Source organism: Carcharodon carcharias, chromosome 20 (assembly GCF_017639515.1).
Source record: "Carcharodon carcharias isolate sCarCar2 chromosome 20, sCarCar2.pri, whole genome shotgun sequence".
Classification (NCBI taxonomy): domain Eukaryota; kingdom Metazoa; phylum Chordata; class Chondrichthyes; order Lamniformes; family Lamnidae; genus Carcharodon; species Carcharodon carcharias.
This window is the reverse complement of record NC_054486.1, coordinates 98,768,561-98,791,275: the sequence shown is the minus strand read 5'-3', so window position 1 is coordinate 98,791,275 and position 22,715 is coordinate 98,768,561. Positions and strand designations below refer to the sequence as shown.

At 41.8% G+C, this 22,715-nt stretch overlaps 1 protein-coding gene and 1 long non-coding RNA gene across 2 annotated transcripts in view; one reads left to right on the top strand and one right to left on the bottom strand.

Moving 5' to 3' along the window:
• Positions 1 to 22,715, bottom strand: part of LOC121292264 (latent-transforming growth factor beta-binding protein 2-like) — a 658,547-nt gene that overhangs the window by 48,932 nt on the left and 586,900 nt on the right. The window contains exon 30 of the mRNA XM_041214068.1: positions 13,645 to 13,788. Within this exon, the coding sequence (XP_041070002.1) occupies positions 13,645 to 13,788 (144 nt within the window). The remainder of the gene's footprint in view (positions 1 to 13,644; positions 13,789 to 22,715) is intronic.
• On the top strand, positions 9,535 to 16,120 carry LOC121292265. Its single transcript, XR_005946248.1, has 3 exons — positions 9,535 to 9,773; positions 10,902 to 12,919; positions 13,635 to 16,120. It is a non-coding gene; the product is annotated as an uncharacterized LOC121292265 (long non-coding RNA).

The window sequence follows — 22,715 nt, the reverse complement described above, 5'->3', positions numbered from 1 at the left end:
ACCCGCCTGACATGACGCCCGCTGCAAACGGGAGCGGATTATTCCACGCTATGTATCTATTAAACGATACCACAATAAGGCAGTAGGTGGCAGAATTTCTCTTTGCAAGAAAATTATTTACAAACCTTTATTCCAAAAGTATACTTTTGTCATAAAATCTGTAAAAGTATATTACAATACAGCTCAAGTGTGATAGTACACAAAACACAATACAGATCACTTTGGTTCAATATAAAACATGGCACTCTAGGGTGCCCTGCTCCACTTACAGAACAGGCACAAACACACACCGCATCCACTGGTTTCTTCCGACTTCCAATACAAATGAAGCATTGTGTTTATGCCTGTTCTGATGTTTGGGCTGCAAGCAGGTGTCAGGGGGCTGCTGCACCCATGTCCAGTGGCAGAATTCCTTTCCTGGAGGAAAAATTATTCAAGCCTGGTTCAATGGACTAATATCCCATTGGCAGGTTTTTGCCCAGGTTTTGTATGTTCAGGGATCACCCTGCTGCCTCATCCATCCCTCCTGTTACAGATTCAGGACCTTCCCTAAGGCTTTTCTGCTCAATGTGCCACAAAAGTTTCCTGACTTTCAAAATCTTCAAAGCTTTCCCACACTTCTGAGAAGCCCCCCACTGTGTTGCCAACTTCACTGACTTGATGTGGTTTGCACAAGCTTCCAAGCTTTCCACACAACTCAAAATAGCAAAATGAGTGCTTCAGCAGCCTTTAATATGGGTGCAAATGTTCCTTGCAATGCATGTCAAGTCACAATCTGCTCTGTTCCTGTGCCGGTGACAATGGCTGGCACTGGAAATGGAGGCGGGTTTTCTGCATGTGGGGTTTGCGCCCCTCTCCTTTTTTTTGCCACCCGACACAATTTGACCCTGTGTCATGATGGGAAAATTCGGCCCACCTGTATCATTCTCATAAATCTTTTTTGCGTCTTTTCCATATTTTTTATAATATGGAAACCAGACTTTTAACAGTATTTCAAGTATGGACCAACCAAAGTTCTAAACAAATTTAACATAACCTCCTGCTTTTCAGTTCTATGTTGCAAGAAATGAACCAGAATTCAGGATGGCAGAAGGTGCGGCGTGGTTTCCCACAAGGATCAATGCTGGGGCACTGCTGTTCACAATTTATATTAATGATTTGGACTTTAGAATCAAAAACACAATATTTAAGGGCAGAATTTAATTTCGGTGATGGGGGTCATGCCCACAAACTGGAAAGCTGGTGAGAGCCCTCCGTTGCCTCTTTTTGCCAAGGCATTGAGTGTCAATCAGGCATTTAATTGGGCAGTGGTGGGTCTTCCCTAGGATCAAGGATTTCCGGAGTGGAAGACCGGCTCGTCAACAGCTGCCAGCCAATAAGAGGGTGGCGGCTCTTCATTACTTGGCAAAACCACCAGGGAGGCAGTGGCCGTCTCTGGTAATGCACCCACCCGAGGCCCAGGATTTCTGAGGGACCCAGGCCACGGGTGAATGTTGACAGGAGGGGGATTGCAGGGAGAGGGAAGGGTTTGGCAACAATGGCAGGGGGATGGCTCTCAGTGGCCCCCCTTTTCAATGCCAGTCCATTGGTCAGGCACTCAGTATCTTTGAATGAGGGGCTACCTTTGGATGCCCACAAGCAACCCTGACAGGGTTTGCTTTTCAGGCTTCTTGCATCATTAGTGGCATCATTAATTGTTTTGCCAAGCTGCTTCCGATTAAGTGAGTTTATGGTGCGGTTGTGTTTCAAACGGGTACTGTTTATGGTGCAGTCATCTATTGAAGCAATATAATGGCATAAATGGATCAAATCGAAAAATGAAAGAAATTTGTGCACCTCAGACCAAGTGCAGTGTAGGGCACAGCCTAAATTAGTAACTCTATTACCAATAAGCAGCTGCATGTAATAATTTCCTTACATGTCTTCATGGGCTCCATCTTGCACTCAAATTCACCTATGAAATGGAGCAGTCAAATGAACTCCCCTTCCTAGATGCACTGGTTGAGAAATCTGCCAGGTGATTCTCTGTCATGGTCTACTTCACTGGTCAATATACACGTTGGGATTCTTACAGTTCTACACGCTATAAAATTGGTCTTACTGACAACCTTGAAAATAGGGCTCGAGCCATTTACTTACCATGCAGGCTTGATGCTGAAATGGGGCACATCAAAGGCATCCAGAGGGATAATGGCTACTCTAAACAGATCATTTCACGCTGTATATCACGTAAACTCATGAGTGGGCCTAAGGCTGTCACTTTCGGCTCTGAAAAGTGCCCAGTCTAACTCAGATTATGCTAGAAGGGCAAGGTATCTCAAAAATTTGAACAACAGGTGAAGCTAGCTGTTTCACAGTGCTACTATGCTTAACACGAGTGATATTTATCACTAAGAAGATGCTGCCATCAAGCCAAAAAGACATGCTGCCTATCACACAAATGAGTAATTTGACATATGAATTTCAGTGCCAGTACGCCGTACATCCCAAAGACTGGTGGATTGTATCAAACAGACTGTACCCAACAAGTCCATGCTTGCAAACCTCAAAACACAGTATCCAACACTGAAATGATTCTGCGGTTGAACAACGTTTGCTAAATAATCCTCAATGTGCTAAGAATTACGCTGACAACCAATTTAAGATTGTCATTCAGGCTCGCAATGTGGGGCATTTGCGTGTACTGGAAGCCACATATATTAATACACAGGGCTCTGTTCTTTGCAGACAGAAAGAACATGTACATACATTACGCCTGTTTCAGCTAAACAAAATAAGTGACAGCCATTTGCTGACAGTAATCATTGTATCGTAAGGTCTAGGTAGGAAAGGACAATGTGCAATCCAGAGTAAGAATATTTAACTGGAGGAGAGCCGACTTCAATGGGGCAAGAATGGAGCTGGGCCGGAATCAAAGGTTGGCAGGAAAAACTATCGGAACAATTTTTAAAAAAATATTCATTCATTGGACATGGACATTACTGGCTAGGCCAGCATTTATTGCCCATCCCTAATTGCCCTTGCTCAGAAGGCATTTAAGAGTCAACCACATTGCTGTGGGTCTGGAGTCACATGTAGGCCAGGCCAGTTAGAATGGCAGATTTCCTTCCCTAAAGAACATTAATGAACCACATGGGTTTTTACGACAATCAACAATGGTTTCATGGTCATCATTAGATTTTTAATTTCGGATTTTTTATTGGATTCAAATTTCATCATCTGCTATGGTGGGTTTAAAACCTGGGACCCAGTGCATTACCCTGAGTCTGTGGAATATGAGCCGGGTGACAGTACCACTACGCCACCACCTCTTCATGGGCTACCTTCAAAGAAAACATGGTTTTGGCACAGTCAAGGTATATTCCCTTAAAAGGGAAAGGTATGGCAAACAAATCCAGAGCTCCCTGGATGAAAAACTAGATAGAAATTAAGATTAAGAAGAAAAAGTGTGCTTATGACAGGTGTCAGGTAGAAAATACAATTGTGAACCAAGCGGAATACAGAAGGTTCAGAAGGGAGGTGAAAAAACAAATAAGAGAAGCAAAGAGGGATTATGAGAAAAGACTGGCAGTCAACATAAAGTGGAATCCCAAAGTTTTCTATCGGCACACAAATAGTAAAAGGGAGGTAAAAGGAGGAGTAAGGCCAATTAGGGACCAAAAGGAGGATTTACACATGGAGGTGGTGGTGGGGGGGTGGGGGGGTGGGGGTGTGGGGTGATGGCTGAGGTGTTAAATGAATAATTTGCATCCGTCTTTACCAAGGAAGCAGATGTTACCGGGGCCACAGTGACAGAAGAGGAAACCCTGTCACTAGAAGGGTTCAAAATTGATAAGGAGTAAGTGTTGGACAAACTATCAGTACTTAAAGTTGACAAGGCACCTGGACTGGATGAGACACATCCAAGGATATCGAAAGCAATAAGTGGAAATTGCAGGGGCACTGGCCAAAACCTTCCAGTCTTTCCTAGACTCAAGGGAGATGCCAGAGGAGTGGAGAATTGCAAACAGCATGCTCTTGTTCAAAAAAGGTTGTAAGGATAAGCCCAGCAATTACAGACCAGTCAGTTTAATTTCAGTGGTGGGGAAGCTTCTTAAAACAATTATTCAAAATAGAATTAACAGTCACACGGAAAAATATGGGTTGATTAGGAACAGCCAGCTTGGATTTACAAAGGGGAAATCATGTTTAGCTAACTTGCCGAAGTTTTTTGAAGAGGTAACAGAGATGGTTGATGAGGATAATGCTGCTGATGCAGTGTACATGGCCTTTCAAAAGGCATTTGATTCAGTGCCACACAACAGACTTGTGAGAAAAGTTATAGCTCATGGAATGAAAGGGACAGTAGCAATGTAGATACAAAATTGGCTGAGTAATAGGAGACAGATGGCAATGGTCAATGGATATTTTTTGGGCTGGAAGAAGGTTTGTAGTGGAGTTCCCCAGGGGTCAGTACTGGGACTCTTGCTTTTCCTGACACATATTAATGATCAAGATCTTGATATACAGGAGACAATTTCAAAGTTCGCAGATGATATGAAACTTGGAAGCATTGTAAACTGTGAGGGGGACAGTACAGAACTTCAAAAGGACATGGACAAGTTGGTGGAGGGGGCAGATAGGTGGCAGATGAAGTTCAATGCGGAGGACGTGATGTGAGATGATGCATTTTGGTAGGAAGAACATGGAAAGACAATATAAAATAAGAGGTACAATCCTTAAGGGGGTGCAGGAGCAGAGGCACTTGGTGTACATGTGCATAGATCATTGAAGGTGACAGGACAGGTGGCGAGAACAGTTAATAAAGCATACAGTGTCCTGGGCTTTATTAATAGGGGCATAGAGTATAAGAGCAGGGGGGTTATGCTGAGTTTATATAAGGCGCTAGTTAGCCACACTATAGGAAAGATGTGAACACTTTGGAAAGAGTGCAGAAGAAGTTTACAAGAATGGTTCCAGGGATGAGAAACTTCAGTTATGAAGAGAGATTGGAGAGATTGGGACTGTTCTCCTTGGAGAGGAGAAGGCTAAGAGGAGATCTGATAGAGGTGTTCAAAATCATGAGGGGCCTGGATAGAGTAGATACAGAGAAACTGTTCCCACTTGTAAAGGGATCAAGAATGAGAGGGCACAGATTTAAAACGATTTGCAAAAGAAGCAGATGTGATGTGAGAAAAAACTTTTCACACAGTGAGTCATTCCAGTCTGGAATGCACTGCCTGGAAGTGTGGTGGAGGCAGGTTAAATTGAGGCATTCAAGTGGGCATTGAATTATTATTTGAATAGAAACAATGTAAAAGGGTACAGGTAAAAGTCAGGAGAATGGCACAAAGTCATAATGCTCAGTTGGAGACCTGGCGCAGACACGCTGGGCTGAATGGCCTTCGTCTATGCTGTAACAATTCTGTGACTCATTCTTCAGGGCAATGCCATAACCAATCAGGGCCAAGCTGTCTGGTTTAAATTTCAAACAATGCTTGGCAGTTAATTGTCAGTCACCATCCTGGGTGCATTCTCTTGGCAATGCCACTTGCCAACCAATCAGCACTCTCCTCACATACAGTATAAATTGTTGTTTTCCCTCTTATGTTGGTATTTTTGCGAATGTGCTGATGAGTGCAAGACAAAAAGTCTCTTTTTTCAGCAATACTCTTTGAGAGAAAAATATGGGAGCATTTTTCACACAAAGGGTGGTTGAAACAAGTAACTCTTTCCCTTAAAGGTCTATGGTTGCAAGGACGACTGGGTTTTCATGACTGAAACAAATTTAGATTTGTGTTAGGTAAGGATATCAATGGATATGGAACAAAGGTGGGGAGATACAATAAAGTATAGCACTTTTTTGTACTTAGGTTATTTGTTACTATAGAATTGAAATTTTGTATATTTTTACCGAACTGCTCTTTGTTCAATAAATAAATGCTTATTTCGGTACTCCCAACACATGCCAAGAACACACACTTCTATTCTGTTCACTTCTAGCCCATGATTTACCATCCAAATGAATGGAAAATCATATGGTGGGATGTGCAACTTCCTGAACTTTATAAATTGCACACAAGCTGCCATTAAAATCTACATATAGATTTACATCACTTAGAGGCATTTTCTTCAGAAATATAAAGAGATTTATGCTGTGTTAACAGGTTCTGTGTTTCAAACTATGCATTCATTTTAAGCATTCTATTTTCAATTGCAAATCCTTTCCAAAGCCATTCAGATTAATTGAAGCCTCATGCTATGGATTTTACTACAGGGCTATTTCAGAAATAAGCAATGTTATATTTAATGATGTGTATAATAACATTTCATTATTTCTATAGAGCAGAGCTGTTAGTTGTGGCATGATTTATTTTGTACTGAGGGAGTGGTACAGTCAGAGCTCTCAGTTTAACATCTTAACCGAAAGTTAGCGCCTCTGATTGAAGAGGTAGGGGAAAAGAAGTAACAAGCAGAAATGAAGAAAACTAAAAGAAAATTATAAGAAAGAGCAGAAGCAGGAGTAGGTTGTTTAGCAGGTTGAGCCTGCTCTGCCATTCAAACATATAACGGCCGATCATCTACTTCTATGCAATTTTTCCCCACTATCTCCATATCCCTTGATGTCATTGGTATCCAGAAACCTATCGCTTTTTGACTCGAACATGCTCAATGATTGACCTTCCACTGGGGTAGAGATTTCCAAACATTCACTACCCTCTGAGAGAAGAAATTCCTCCTCATCTCAGTCTTAAATGGCCTGCCCCTTATTCTGAGATTGTCACCTGGTTCCAGACTCACCAGCCAGGGGGAAACATCCTATCCACATCTACCCTGTCACGTCCTGTAAGAATTCGTAAGTTTCAATGGGATCACCTCTCATTCTTCAAAACTCTAGAGAATAGAGGCCCCATTTCCTCAATCTCTCCTCATAAGACATTCCCGCCTGGTGAACCTCCATTGCACTACCTTTAAGGCAAGTACATTCTTCCTTAGATAAGGATACCTAAACTGTACACAATACTCTAGGTGTAGTCTCACCAAGGTTCTATACAATTGCAGCAAGACATCTTTACTTCTGTACTCAAATCCCCTTGCAATGAAGGTCAACATACTATTTACCTTCCTAGTTGCCTGCTGCACCTGCATGCTAGTTTTTAGTGACTCATGAACAAGGACACCCAGGTCCCTTTGGACCTCAACGCTTCCCAATCTCTCACCATTTAAGAAATATCCTGCCTTCCTGTTGAATCTGCCATGTTCTTGCCCATTCACTTAGCCAAATTCCCTTGAAGCCTCCTTGCATCCTGCTCACAACTTAGATTCCCACCTAATTTTGTGTCATCAGCAAATTTGGAAATATTACATTTGGTCCCTACATTCAAATCATTTATATATATTGTGAACAGCTGTGGCCCCAGCACTGTCCTTGCTGCACCCCATTAGCAACAGCCTGCCACACTGAGAATGACCCATTTATTCCTAATCTCTGTTTTCTGTCTGTTAACCAATTCTCAGTCCATACCAGTATATTACCCCAATCTCACGTGCTCTAATTTTATTTACTAACTCCCATGTGGGACCCTATCCTAAGCCTTGCGAAAATCCAAATGCACCACATTCACTGGTTCTCCATCTATGCTACAAGTAACATCCTCAAAAAACTCCAACAGGTTTGTCAAACATGATTTAGCTTTCATAAATCCATGTTGACTCTGCCCAATCATATCATTATTTTCTAAGTGCCTAGTTATCACATCCTTTAATAGATTCTAACATTTCTCTATTACTGACGTCAAACTAACATGTCTGTGGTTCTCCGTTTTCTCTCTCCCTCCCTTCTTAAATAATGAGGCTACATTTTCTACTTTCCAGTCTACAGGAACCTTTCCAGAATCTACAGAATTTTGAAAGATAACCGCCAATGCATGCACTATTTCTATAGCCATCTTCTTCAACACTCTACAATGCAGCTCATCTAGTCCAGGGGATTTATCAACCTTCAATCCAATTAATGTTTTGAGTATTACCTCCTTATTAATACTAATTTCTTTCAGTTCCTCATTTTTGCAAGTCCCTTGGTTCCCTAATATTTCTGGGAGATGTTCTATGTCTTCCTCCATGAAGACAGACACAAAGTAATTGTTTAGTTTCTCCACCATTTCCTTATTCTTCATTATAAATTCCTGTGTCTTTGCCTGTAATGGACCACATTTGTCCTTGCTAATCTTTTCCTGTTCAGGGACTTAAAGAAGCTTTTATAGTCTGCCTTAATGTTTCTTGTCAGCTTGTATTCATATTCTCTTTTCCCTTTCTTTATCAGTTGCTTGGTCCTCCTTTGCTGTATTCTAAATTGCTCCCAATCCTTGGGATTACTACACTTTTCTGGCAACCTTATAAATTACTTCTTTTGATCTAATGCAATCTCTAATTTCTTTTGTTAGTTGATTCATCTTTCCTGTTGGGTTTTTGTGTCTTAGGGGAATGTATATTTGTTGTAGACCATGTAATATTTCTTTAAATACTAGCCATTGCCTGTCTACTGTCAATATATTTTCTCTATCCACTATAGCCAACTTGCCCTTCATACATTCATAGTTTCCTTTGTCCAGATTTAAGACCCTAGTTTCAGGATAAACAATATCACTTACAAACTTAATGTAAAATTCTATCATATCATGGTCATTATTTCCAAATGACTCTTTTGCAGCAAAGTTATTAATTAGCCCTTTCTCATAATACTAAATCTAAAATAGCCCGATCCCTAGTTGGTTCTTCAATGTACTGCTCCAGAAACTCAACTCGTACACTCCAGGAATTCATCCTCCACAGCATTTGTGCTAATTAAGTTTACCAAGTCTATGTGTAAATTGAAGTTGCTCATTACTACTGTATTACCCATGTGACATGTATCTCTAATTTCTTGATTTATACTGCGCCCAACATTACTGCTACAGTTTGGTGGCCTATAAACAACTCTTTGGGCAGCTGTTGCATTTCAAATATAATAAAAGGGTCATTACATTGTGGAAAATTTTTATGGATACAGGGAAAAGCTAAGCCTACAATTACTATTTAACGTTATTATTACTATTTAACATTATTTATAAGGCTAACATAGGCTAACCTCTGCAAATGAGTTAACAGAAAATATGCTGTGTTCATGGTTTTGTGCTAATATTAAGAATGTGACTTGTTAAAGGCCAGGCAACAACTGGTTAAAAGGCAGGTAAGAATTGCTTTTTTTCCAGTTTGTGACTTTTTTGATTACAAATATTGTGTAAAGTTGTTTGCTTAAAACTCAAAGTAAAGTCAAAAGGTAATATCTTAATGTAATGCAACGGATGATTGCTGCTTGTTTAGAATATCATTGAATAAGCTGATATTCGGCAATTTGTAATCACCCTTATGCAATGGTTGATTGCTGGAATTGGGAGCAGATGGGACAAGCAGATCTAGGAGGAGGTTGGCCAAACTTGCTGTCAGGACCTTCCTCCTCTAGGGAGGGTTGCCATGGGTGAAAATGAGCCAATCATGGACCATTGCTGTCAGAGAAAGGAGCCAATCATGGACCGTCACTATCAGAGAAAGCAGCCAATCAGAAAGTATGTATATAGCAGGGCAGGAAGCAGAGGCCCACTTAAGCACAGTGTCCGTTAAGCTCAAGACCATCGCTGCAGACAGACAAGGAAGGGAGATAGCCTGGTCAGCTATCTGAACAGAGAACAGACAAGGACAGATCGACCACCTAATCCTGTCTGTTTCTTGGGGAAACCAAGCAACTAAAGAACAGGGTGAGTAATCACTGATACAAGTATTATTGAACTGTCTATAACAGAAATCAAATAATAAAGTGCAGTTGTTTTGGACGAAGACTTGAGTTTTGGATCATTGATATCCAGAGTAAACCTCTGAACCCAGGTGGCAGGAATAGCTTACAACTCCCACCAATGTTTGCTGCCCCTTGCTATTTCTTAGCTCTACCCCAACTGATTCTACATTTTGATCCTTCGATCTAAGATCTTTTCTCACTAATGTACTGATCTCGTCCCTTATTAATAGTGCTACCCTACCTCCTTTATCTTTCCTTCCTAAATGGCGAATAACCTTGAATATTCTGTTCCCAGCTGGCCATGTCTCTGTTATGGCAGTTAAATCATACCCATTACCTCTATTTGTGTCTTCAAATCACCTACCATCTTGTGAATGCTGTATGCACGCCCTTAACTTTGTCTTTTTAACATTATTCCACATTCTGATTCCATTTGATGTTTGTCTTCACTTCATCTGCCTTCTAATTTTGCTTACTACTTTTCTGCTTCCTGTTACCAGTTTTGCTTCCTTCTAATTTGAGCTCCTTCTCAGGTCCCCACCCCCGTGCCGATCTAATTCAACCCTCTCCAGCAGCACTAGCGAATCTCCTTGGGAGGATGTTAGCCCCATTCCTGCTAAGATGAAACCTAACAATCTTGTACAGGTCCCACCTACTCCAGAACCAGTCTCAATGCCTCAGAAATCTGATGCCCTCCCTCCTACACCAATTCTCCAGCCATGTGTTCAATTGCCCAATCCTCCTATTCCTATGCTCTCTAGCATGTGGTTTTGGAAGTAATCCTGAGATTACTGCTTTTGAAGTCCTGTTCTTTAATTTCTTTCCCAACTCCCTAAAAATCTGCTTTCTGGACCTCATCCCACAGTTACTCACTATGTCATTGGTACCATTGTGGACCACAATCTTTGGCTGTTTACTCTCCCCCAGAAGAATGTCCTGCAGCCATTTTGTGACATCCTTGACCCTGACATCAGGGAGCCAACATACCATCCTGGAGTCAAGCCTACAGCTACAGAAGATCCAGTGTGTTCCCCTAATCAATCTCTGCTCACTATTGTTCTTCTGCTCTTCTTTCTCCCTTCCTGTGCAGCTCAGCCACCTGTGGTGCCATGGACTTATTTGGTCTTGCTGCACTCCTCTGAGGAACCATCGCCCTCAACAGTACCCAAAGTGGAAAACCAGTTATTGAGTGGGATCGACTCAGGGGACTCCGATACTACCTGCCTCATTCTCTTAGACTGCCTGTTGGTCACCCATTCTCTCTCTGCCTGCATACTCCACGCTACAATGAGACCACCTCCTTAAACATGCTATTCACATACACCACAATGACTCAGTCCACCATTTAAGTTCTGAAGCCTAAAGCTCAAGCTTCTGCAGCCCTTGACATTTCCTGCAAATGTGTTTGTCTAGGATGCATGGAGCACCCATGACTTCCTACATGCCACAGGATGCATATTCCACTCGACTGAGCTACCCTGCAATACCTTAACTTTACAAACTATTTAATATGAGTAGAATAAGTAGAATAACTTACCAGTTACTCACTAGTCAGCTTCTTCCCCTGTACCAAAGAAACAAATGCTGGAGACTGAAAAAGGTAGAAAAAGAAAAGAGAACCTCCTTCCACTCTTCATCGAACTCCCTCACTCATCAAATTCCTAGCTTTTTACCCTGTCCAAGCTGGACTCAGTGAGTTTGAGTCTGTAAGCAACTGATGCAGCAGCCAAGTATTGATCCTTATTTGATGGCCACTGAGGGTGGAGATACTGTTGCATGAGGTGGTTGTGAGGTTGAATGGTCCTCAGTGCCACTCCATGCTATCACCCTCATAGGTCAACATTGCAGCATGTCTATAAAGAGGAGCCAATTTTAAACCAATTGTAACTACTACCGTCACTAAATACATCAGCTCCATGTTGCATGGCTAGTTCAAATGTCCTTGCAGCAAATGGAATAGCAATGCATCTGTTTCTTTGACATAGCTCTTTATAAGACTGTTCCCTGTGGCCATTGATAGCTAGCTAGCAGAAATACTTGGTGGGTGCCACCAATCAGGGTACACTGACAACTGATCATGCTCTTTTTTGCAGTGCCTTCGGAAGCATGGCATAATGTGATTGGGGGAGTCTCTGTAAACATTCAACATATGGTTAGTCAGGCATTTGCTCATCTTAGGTGTACCATCAAGTCATAAGGACAAGCCACTTAGCCACTCAAGCCTATTATACCACAGCTCCTAGCCTTGCACCATTTAGACAATACTCTGATTTGTCTTTTTCAGATTTAAAGTGGCTGACCTTTGTTAGGTTCATATGACATGGAAAGAAACACACCATTATATATTTAAAAACTTTATCCTTTTTTAAAACTGGTCTTTTTCTGCTAAACATAGAACATTAAGATGGCTGCTACAAGCCATCACAGGGTTGGCCTTCTGACTGAGAGCTATCCCCAGGAGTTCTGAGGACAAAAGAATTCTTCTGTTAGTTTCTGGAATGTCAGACCTCATTATACCTAGAGAGCTACTGCAGACTCATATCAGACCTGGGACTGTTCAGACCAATTTCAAAGGGGACTGTGGGGATGTGACTCATGTTTGATAAGTCAACCTAGCTAGCAGAGTCAGTGGGTCTGCTGAGACAATGGCTTCCCAAAGGCCAGACCCTCAACATAGATGCACCCCTTTCAACAACTAATGACTGAGGCATTATCAGTCTTGAAACCAAAGTCAATTCCAGATATTAGATAAACATCCCCTTTGAGTCACTGTGGAGAAGGAAAGTCACATGACCCAAGCTTTCAGCCTTTTGGACATTTTAATATTACATCTCTGGTCCTCACAGTCAGATTGCAGTTTTAACATTGACTGGACAGAACTCCAGTAGCCAGGCTGGGTAAGCAGTTTCAACTCCACAATGCCTGCTTGGTTCTAAAAGTATCTGATCAACACCCGTCAAATATCTAAACACAGAAAAGCCCATCTTGCAGCAGAGTCATTAGTATCAAGGATTTTTGTATCGTTTAACCAACCAGAAACTCATTGGAATGGAACCCCACCATGAAGGAAACACGCTCTGGACTTTGCCTTTGGACTCTGGAACTCAGGTGAATTAATATTCATTTTCTATGGTCTTTGCTCTGCAGAATCTTCCCTCTATCCCGGGTTTTGAACGTGTAAAATAAACTAAACTTCTGAGTTAATCCTAACTCGAGTTTGCTGTGGTTTATTAGTAAAATTGGATCACAAAAACCAAGGGATTGGGAAAACATGCCATCGCCTATTCTTTGAAAAACTAATTCAAAACATCTTCTGCTCAGTGATGAAGTGATGAAAAAATCAATGCACTTTGAACTGTCCCTCTCCCGATTCTAAAACTTCCACATTGAAATTTATCTGTCAATCAGTCTGTTTATGTCCATTTGCAACTTCCAGCTCCTGTCCATGCAACCTTTTATTCCTCTTAACTTAATGTCATCTGCAAACTTGGATATACAATGTTTTATTCCTTCATCCAGTTATCAGTACAAATATTATAAAGTTGAAGCCTCAGTGTGGATCCCCTGGAATGCTGTAGCATTGTTTTCTAATCTGCAATTCCTTCAAGCCCTGCTAGTAGCAAGGGCTTGGTGAATTTACCCTAATGTACAAATTTTCTAATACGTTTAGTTTAAATTTTACTGGACCAGCATAAATGCAGCAAACCAGGCAGGACAGTGTATGTTAGAAATATGGATTAAGTACCAGTCTTTAAAATCCATGATGCGATCTCTGCTTTTCAAGTTGAAACTGCTAACTGACTGTTGTTTCTGCACATTTCAGTTGAACTTACCCATTGCTACACGAGGGCGGCATTGACCTCTTGCTGGGTCAAAGTCTTCATTCTCATCCATGCACTCACAGAAGAAGGAGCCTTCAAAATTTTCACAGAGTGCTGTTCCACAAACTCCATTCATCATCTCACATTCATTTATATCTAAAAATGAGAACACAATGATTTTTTAATTAGAATATATATGTACTCTGACAGCCCAATGGCAGTGACGGGATTCATGTCAGGTCAATGGCATCTTTAAGGAAGGAAATCTGCCATCCTTACCCGGTCTACCTACACGTGACTCCAGACCCAGGAAACCACTCAGTTCTATCAAACCATAACAGAGAAGTTTACCACATGACTGCAGTGGTTCAAGAAGGCAGCTCATCACCGCCTTCTCAGGGACAATTATGGATGGGAAACAAATGCTGGCTTTGCCAGCAATGCCTATGTCCCAAGAATGAATAAAAAAAGTTACACCATTTTCAAATTTATCAATTCTGAAAAAACCTTTTGAGTACACGATTACTTGACTCTGTGGGCTAAAAATTCATCTGTAATAATTTGCAGTTGCAGGGATTGTGATTCATCATTTGCCCACGCCAGACTGTGTTGAGACAGACAGCAAACAAAGGTTGTGTTGTATCCTCATTTATATAATTATAGTGTACAGCTGAGCATAACCTGCGCTTTTGGCTGGTCGTACATGCAACAGGGAGCCTGACATCTTGCGAGACTAGCATATGTTTTATCCATCCTTCAGTTTTTCAATGCAATTTGGCCTTCTTAAAGTGAACAACGCTGAATGAAAGGGAGTTGCTGCTGACTGCCAGTACTGCAATTGTTTGAAATTGCAAACAAAGCAAAAGGAGCAACAAAGTAGAGAGAGGACTCCTAGGTTTATGGATGCAGAGCTGGAGTCCTTAGTATGGAAGTCAAACGGGGAATGAGAGACAGGCCATGTTTCTGTGGTGGGGGGCTGGGGCAGGAGGCCATCAAAGGATCCTATTCCCTTCACGTGTGGTGTCTGAAACACAAGGCAGAATCTTCCGTCAAGGGAATATCATTTTTTCCAAGGCCAGGATTTCCTGTTTGGCGAGTGGGGGGCGGGGCCCGCTCGCCGAAGCGTAAAATGACACGGGATGACGTCAGGCGGAACTCCCAATGTCACCCCACCTCATTTCAATTTTCAGGTCAGCGGGGGCTCAGCTGAATCAGGTGCACCCACCGACCTGTCAATGGCCTATTGAGGCCATTGACAAAGTAATTAACATAATTAGTGGACCTGCCTGTCCACTAATTGGCGGGCAGGCCGGGAGCCCTGGTGGGCATTGGAAAAAGTATGAAACCTCATCCACGGGCGAGATGAGGTTTCATGTAGGTTTTAAAAAATTTAATATAAGTGTAAATAAAAGTGATGGACATGTCTCAACTCATGTGACAGTGTCACACGAGGGGAAATGTCAGGAAATTTTTTTTCTCTGTTTTTAACATGTTTTAATGTGGAGCCAGTCTCCCCGAGGCAACACTTAGCCTCAGGGAGATGAGTGTGCTCTTTTGCGCGCATGCCCCGATTGGGGGCACCGATCGGAGTCGTGCTTTCATGCGCCCACTCCTGAAACCGCCCCCAATGGGAGGAAAATTGTGCCCCAATATTATTGTGGAATAATGTGAAGCAGGCTTGTGAGGGCTGTGTGTGTGTTGTGTGTATGTGTGACTAATTTAAACTAAAGACAGTCAGACTGCAAGGTTTAAATCATCAAAGGGAATATGTGTTAAAACATGCATTTTGAAATGGAGATGGACAAGCTAAGATGAGATCCCAGTAAAGACAGTATAAATGGAATTTGCATTAGGAGAGAAATGAGGAGTGAATTGTTAGCTGTTGAATTTCAAAGAGGCATACCAGGAAGTTTTACAACTGGCAAGGATTGTAAATAAATGAGGCGAAGTTATTAAGTTTATTTCTCCTGAAAGAGCTGGCCATAAGATTTTATATTCTGGGAAAGGTAACTCCCAAAGAAAGTTTAGAACAATGGGTTTAAAGATCAAAGGGGAGAAAATATATTTAAGGAAAGATTGAAAGCTTTATGAGGTGAGTGGCCATGTGAGATCTTGAAAGGTGGGCTGTGCGAAGACAGATCTATGAAAAGCAGCCTCCAGCCACCCAAGAGCAGTGCTTGTTTGTTCCAGAAAGCAAGGTTTTGTTACAAGCTTTGGATCTCCATTGTTGAGTGAGAGGGAAAGGGAAGCCCTGTGAAATACTTCCCTTATAGCATCCGTGGGTGCCTTGAAGTAATATTATTGGATGTTTTATACATTAAGAATCTATTTGGACTTTTGCTTGGAAAAGGGTGTTTATTTTGAAAGTCTAGTGAATTAGAAGGCTTTTGGAAAATGTTGTAAGACTAAATTTAACTGTGTAACTGTAATCTTGAGAGTTTAAGTTTTCTTATCTTTTTTAATAAACGTTTTAATTTAATATTCAAAATCTCCAAAAGTGGTAGTAGAATCTTTACTTCTGACTTCAGTGCATATACCTTCTCATAGTAAAATACAAATTGCAAATCATTGTGATAGCTTGGCCAAATTTCCCTTTGGGATTTGGTCAGCCCAGCAATTACCACCTACTATCTTATAACACTTCTCGCTGGTGGCGAGCTTGGATTCATGAAGGGCATGTAATCAGGCATACCAAAATCCTGCCATCCTCAAGCCCCTGTCAGAATTAAGTTCTGGACAGGAAGCCCATGGTCAACGTTTCTTACCCACCGCCAACTGAGGCCCATAACTGGCCAATTAATGACCACTTAAGGCCTCATCCTGCCGCCACTGATATTTCCCCAGCTGTAGGTGGGCCTGTTGCCATGCAGCATGCATGGCAGCTAAAACCATATGGCCAGCTTCTCCCCTCCAGGGGAGCCCCTCATTCAAAGGCACCCAGTGTCTGACTGAGGGACTCAACATCGGAAAGATGGGGGCCCACTGATAACCAGCTCCTGCGCTTTCAGCTGAACCCCTACACCCCTATCAATGCAATGTCCCATATTGTGAACCTCCCAACCACCTCCCACCCCCACCGCAAAGCATCATTACTTACCCGTGGTCACTCAATGATTCTAGGACTCCAGTGCCTGTCTTTTCAGCAGCAGTCAATATTTCTCCTGTGGTGCTGCTGAAAACAAGACGGGTGAGACTGCCGCCCCCAGAATCTTGATTCCAGGGGATGGCCACAGGTGACCTTACCACTGCCAGATTGGCTGGTAGCTAGGTGGGCCTTCCCGAAAAGAGTTAGTGTGGGTCTCTTACTGGCTCTCCAGCTGGCAGGCAAGACTTCAATGTTTCAACAAAATTCTGCCCACAATGTCTGACTGTTACTCTACTCTTTTCTGTTTCTTTTGCTGGAGCTATTACTTGTACTATTTTTTCCAACTGAGACCTCCACTGCGTTTATGTTTAAAGGACATGTGATCACCACATTTATCCTTTCCACAAGGATGTTGTTCCCAGCCTGGTTCTGATGGAGCCCATTTCAATTGTACATCCTCTCCCAATACTGGTGGCAGTGACCCAAAAAATAGAATCTCTCTTTCCTACACCACTTCTTCAGCCAGGAGTTCACTGCCCACCGATGCTGACATACCAACAGCACATTGATGGAATAGTAGCCCTTGTGACTCCTGTACTTCTCCCCATTGACATCTGGGGTTCGCAGAGCCAGTTTCTATATCATCGGAAATCCTGCTATCCTAACAAACCATGTGCCTGTTCATTCTGCTTAGAGACAACACCAATGAAATGGTCTCTCTTTGCATACAGAGCTCTGCTATCTCCTGGCTGCATTGATGAATGGTGTACTGGGAGATGTCCACAGTTTCAGCCATTCCTTCCTGGAATGATTGCGTAGAAATTTAATGCAAATGTGATCTTTACAGCCACTGGCAGCATTTTTCCTGGTCTGGTGTAAGGTTGCAGGTTCTATTGGAGAAGGTGGTACATTCCTGCGACCACCTTTTTGTTGAATCTGAGTCGCCACAGGCTCCTGTGTGAGGTGAAGTAAGAGAAGTTCTCTTTGTAGACCTGTAATGGGTAGGGCCTTCTGTCGAGAATCTTCCTTCTGCTCTCTCTTCCACGGCCAGTGACACAGTAACTAAAGCACTTATGCCTCTTGCAAACTTGGTTTATACATGTAGTCAAATCCTTTGCCCTCCCTGAATGGATGCACCAACTCACCAATCAACATTTAATGACAAGCCAGTGTACTTCCACAAATTTTGTCAGAGCAAAAGTAAGTCAAAAGCACCTTGGTTTGTGACTTGGTTCCAGTTTAAATACTATTTAGATCTCTCTTTGGGTAACTTGGAGCCTGTTCTTAATTAGGAAGGATCCCCACTACCTATGAGTGACTTATGTCTAACCCCAGTATGTTTTTTCAAAAACTCCTTTATTTACACTTTAGTATATTTTAAGCTTCTAGGTAAGTGCATCTCTATCTCATACAGACTATGCCATCTTTTCTGCTTAGTCTTCTGCACATGACTATTGATGTCACTGATACATCATGATACACATCACCATCTCATTACCATAACTATTAGCCTATTATTCTACATCGCCCCCAAGTATAATCTTAACTTATTTAATAACAATCTTAAAACAATTTTCTTAAACTATTTACATTCCCACCATTCCCCCAAAGTCCAAACTTCATAGGTTAAGCCTTTGCAGTGCTTTCACAGCTCCCCTTGATTTTGTCCTTGTCACCATTGATTGAGGGTGATGGTCTTCAATCAGTTTGCTCATTGGGTCACCATTCTGTGAGGTGATTGACGTCATCTTTATTCTTGCAGCCTGTAATAATATTTCTCCTGAATGTTTCTCCTGAACGTTCAAAGTAGAGTTTGAATGAGATAGGAATGTGGTTGTTCTGTTTGTTTAAGGACTGTGCCATCATCTCTGATCCATACTCCTGACCTGGTACTAACAGTGCTGAAGTCTTCACTCTGCCTGGAGTTATACCAGTTCTTCTGTTTTGCTCTTTGATCGTTCTTTATAATTCTTACTCTTTCATAGTCATCTGATGTAATATTCAGTTTTAAGTTCTGCTTCAACAATGGAATTTGTGTTTTCAACATTTGGCCCATAAGCAACTCTGCTGGCAAAAATCCGTTACTTTAGGGTATCGCTCTATAATTCAGCAAGGCTAAACCCCAATTGCTATTCTTAGTCATTAGCATTTTAGCAGTTTAAATCGCTCTCTCAGCCTCTCCATTGGCCTGTGGGTGAAGAGGAGAACTAGTAATGTGATTGATTCCATAGTTTTCTGAAAGTTTCTTGGAAATACTAATACTTGAACTGTGGACCATTGTCCAAGACAATTTCTTCCGGAAACCCATGCATTGAAAAGATCTTCTTGAATGTTCTTATCACTGTTTCAGTTGCCGCAGTGTGGATTCTAGCCATCTTGAATAACAATCCACTGTGATAAGGTATGCTCTTCCTCTAAAGTCAAAGATATCTAGTGCCAACCTTTTCCAGGGCCTGCTAGGAAAACTAGATGGTAATGAAAGTTCTGCTTTTGTTTGGCAATTAAATATGGCATGACAATATGAAGTCCTCAATTGCTTTTGAAAGTCCTGGCCACCAAACAGATTGTTGTGCACAGCTCTACTCTTCACTTTCCCAAATGGCCACCATGGATTCTATAAACAATCTCGTCCCTCATAGCCTTGGGTATTACTAGTCTATGGTTAAATGTTAGAATGTTGTCCACTATTGTTAGATGTATCTTCTATTCATGGTACTTTTGTAAGAACTGATTGAACTATATTTTGACTATATATGAGCCTTTCCTTTACTTTCTGAAATGCATTGGTTTGCTCACCACCGTTGGCCTTTTTGCAAAAGGTCTCTCAAAGCTTCAATGATTGTAGTTAAATTTGGAATGAATTTCCCAACCTGACTGACCATTCCAAGGAATTTCTGGACATCAGTAAGATACTTCAGTTGTGGAAAGTTGCTGACAGCTTTCATTTTTTGAGGGTCTACCATTTTGCCTTTGTGTTGTATTATATGTCCCAAGATTTTAATGGCATTTTTCGCAAATTCACATTTTTCTTTTACAGTGAGGCCTGCCTCTTCTAATACTTTCAGAACTCCACAAACAATATAGTCATGCACCTGTCTTGTGGTGCCATGGATGAGCACGTTATCCATATGACAAATTACTCCCTTTATCCCTTCCAGAATGTTTGACATGGTTCACTAGAATATCTCTGGAGTTGATGATATACCAAAGGGAAGGAATTTTAAGCAGACTTACCCGAAAGGCATAATAAATACTGTCAACAGCCTTGACTCCTGGGCGAGGGGTATCTGCCAAAAATCCACTATTCATCAAGCTTAAAACACACTGTTGGTAAGTTTTGCCAAGCTGTCATCCATTGAGCACACTGGGGTGATTTCTCTCCGGACTACTTTATTTTATTTGTGTCAAGTTCGTGCAGAGCCTGAGCTCACCATTTGGCTTGGGAACTGTCACGAGCTTTGAACACCACCTAGCTGGCTCCATGACAAGTGATGTAACACCTCTACGTAACATTCTGTCAAGTTCCTCTTTAACTTTCTCCAGCAATGGTAATCGTACCCTCCTGGGAGTGTAGAGACATATAGGCTTAGCATCTTGAAACAACATAATATGATATTCATTTTTGAGTTACCAAGCCCCTGAAAGAGCTGTGGGAATTCCTGGCAGAACTCTGTCCCGTTATCTTGCTGTAGGACTTTTCAGAAGATCCAGTTATATATGTTGTAATATGCCTTTAAGGGATAGCAGCTTGACATCATTTTAAGAGAAATGGGTCATGTGATCCAGACTTCTTTTCACTTTTGCTTTGGAGCAGAGCACACATACATAGCTCTGCTGCTGATGCCTTACAACTTTCTACCTTTGCATAACTGTTCTCATGTGCCTCCTCTAAATAAATGAATCCACAACATTTTTACCCAATCCCTTATGAGTGATTTGTGCCTTTGTATCATTATAAGAATGCAACATGGTGTTCAACGGTGGTAAAACAGCATGGCAACAAGATTAAGTATAGGTACGACTTGGTGAACAGCCTTAGATCGTACTATATGGCATGAGACAATCCTTGACGTTTCTGTCAGACTATAATGAGTTGCAGCATCGGAGAGTGTTGAAATCATGGCGACTGTACAGAAAAGCTTTGAAGATACAGTACCGGGATAGTGCTCAAGTAAAGAGCTAGCAAGCAGACCGATCCCTGTCAGATCCATAAGTGGATCAGCATGTCAAGAGGACCAGCACCAGGCTAGCTCAGTCGGGAAACCCGAGTGACCAGGGTGTGAGCTGGATTGATAACATGCAAGGGAGAGTCAAACAAAAAAACACTGCCATAAAAATTGGGCCAGAGAAAGTTGTGATTATAACGAGTGGCTTTGGGGGTTACTAAACAATAAATTGAATAAAACAAGGAGGAAGGTCAAAGGGATATTGTCAAAATGTCCACAGAATTCCCCAGTTTGAATTGGGATGCAGCTGACCTACTATCCAAGTTCAAAATGTTTAAACAGATTACAGAGCTATGGTTTCTTGATTCAGGTGTGTCTGAATCAGACAAGCAAGCCATAAAAAATTACTCAGCAATTAGGAATGAAGGTCTACACAGTCAGGATTAACAGTAGAAGAACTAAATGATCCCCAAAAGATATGGATTACATTGGAGGACCAGTTCAGAATCAGATTAAACTTCCATATTCATTGACTAGAGTTCACTAGAGTTTCCTTTAACAGCACCTTCCAAACCTGCGACCTCTACTACCCAAGGAGATTTTTTTTTAGATGCAGATGCATGGGAACAATGACATCTGCCAGTTCCCCTCCAAGCCACACACCACCCTGACTTGGAACTATATCAATGTTCCTTCACTGTCGCTGGGCCAAAATCCTGGAACTCCCTCCCTAACAGCCCTGTGGGTTTAGATGCACCACTAGGACTGCAGCGGTTCAAGAAGGCAGCTCACCACCACCTTCTCAAGGGCAATTAGAGATGGGAAATAAATGCTGGCCTAGCCAGCGATGCCCATATCCCATGAAAGAATAAAGAATGTCATTTCGACAACAACCTACAGAATCCATAGACCACTTCATCAACCGGTGCAGAGAAAAGGGTGCGTATTGTGATTTTTCAAATGCAGAGCTAGCAGACAGAATTATTGAGTTGGATTGCATCTACTCTCATGGAAAAGTTCCAAAAAGATCTGCTAGACAAGCCCAAAATATGTAGCATCAAAGAACTAATCAAAGAAGAACTAATTAAGTATTAAGCGATCCTCGCATGTCAACAAAGCTTACAGGTCTGAAGTACAAACCCAATTGTTGATGCATTCGCTAAAACACCCAAATCTAGCAAGACATGTGGATGGTGTGGTCTTCTGCATGCACCAAGGAAATGCCCAGCTTTCCAGCAATTGTGCAAAGCATATGTGGCAAGAAGGGCCATTGGCAGTGGCAGTGCACTACAGCAAAGACTGATGTAATACTATAATGAGCCATGCAGCCAAACAGACCGTACACAATGGGTACCTTCAAGCAATAAAAATGGCCATCCGATATCCTGTAAGAAACACATACATGAGGTGACTGACAAACCATAAAACTGTGATGATGTGCACAATGAGACAAGGAGCAATGAGCACATGCTACACATTGTCACACCGTCTAAAGTGTTTGCCAAGATTCAAATTATCTACCCTAAGAAAGTGGTAATTACTCATTATTGGCCAAGACTGACACAGGGTCAAGTGCCAACATATTAACCCTATGAATACTATAAGACATGTATCCACAGACATGGAAGGCCATGACGAAACCTCTGCTGTGAAACTTTCAGTTCACAACAGTTCACTAATTCCATGTGCACGTTCCATAGTCCTGGAGTGCAAGTATAATCAATCCTCCTGGGTGTCATGGATGTTCTATATCATGGAGACAAAAGATAAAAACAAAAAACTGCAGATGCTGGAAATCCAAAACAAAAACAGAATTACCTGGAAAAACTCAG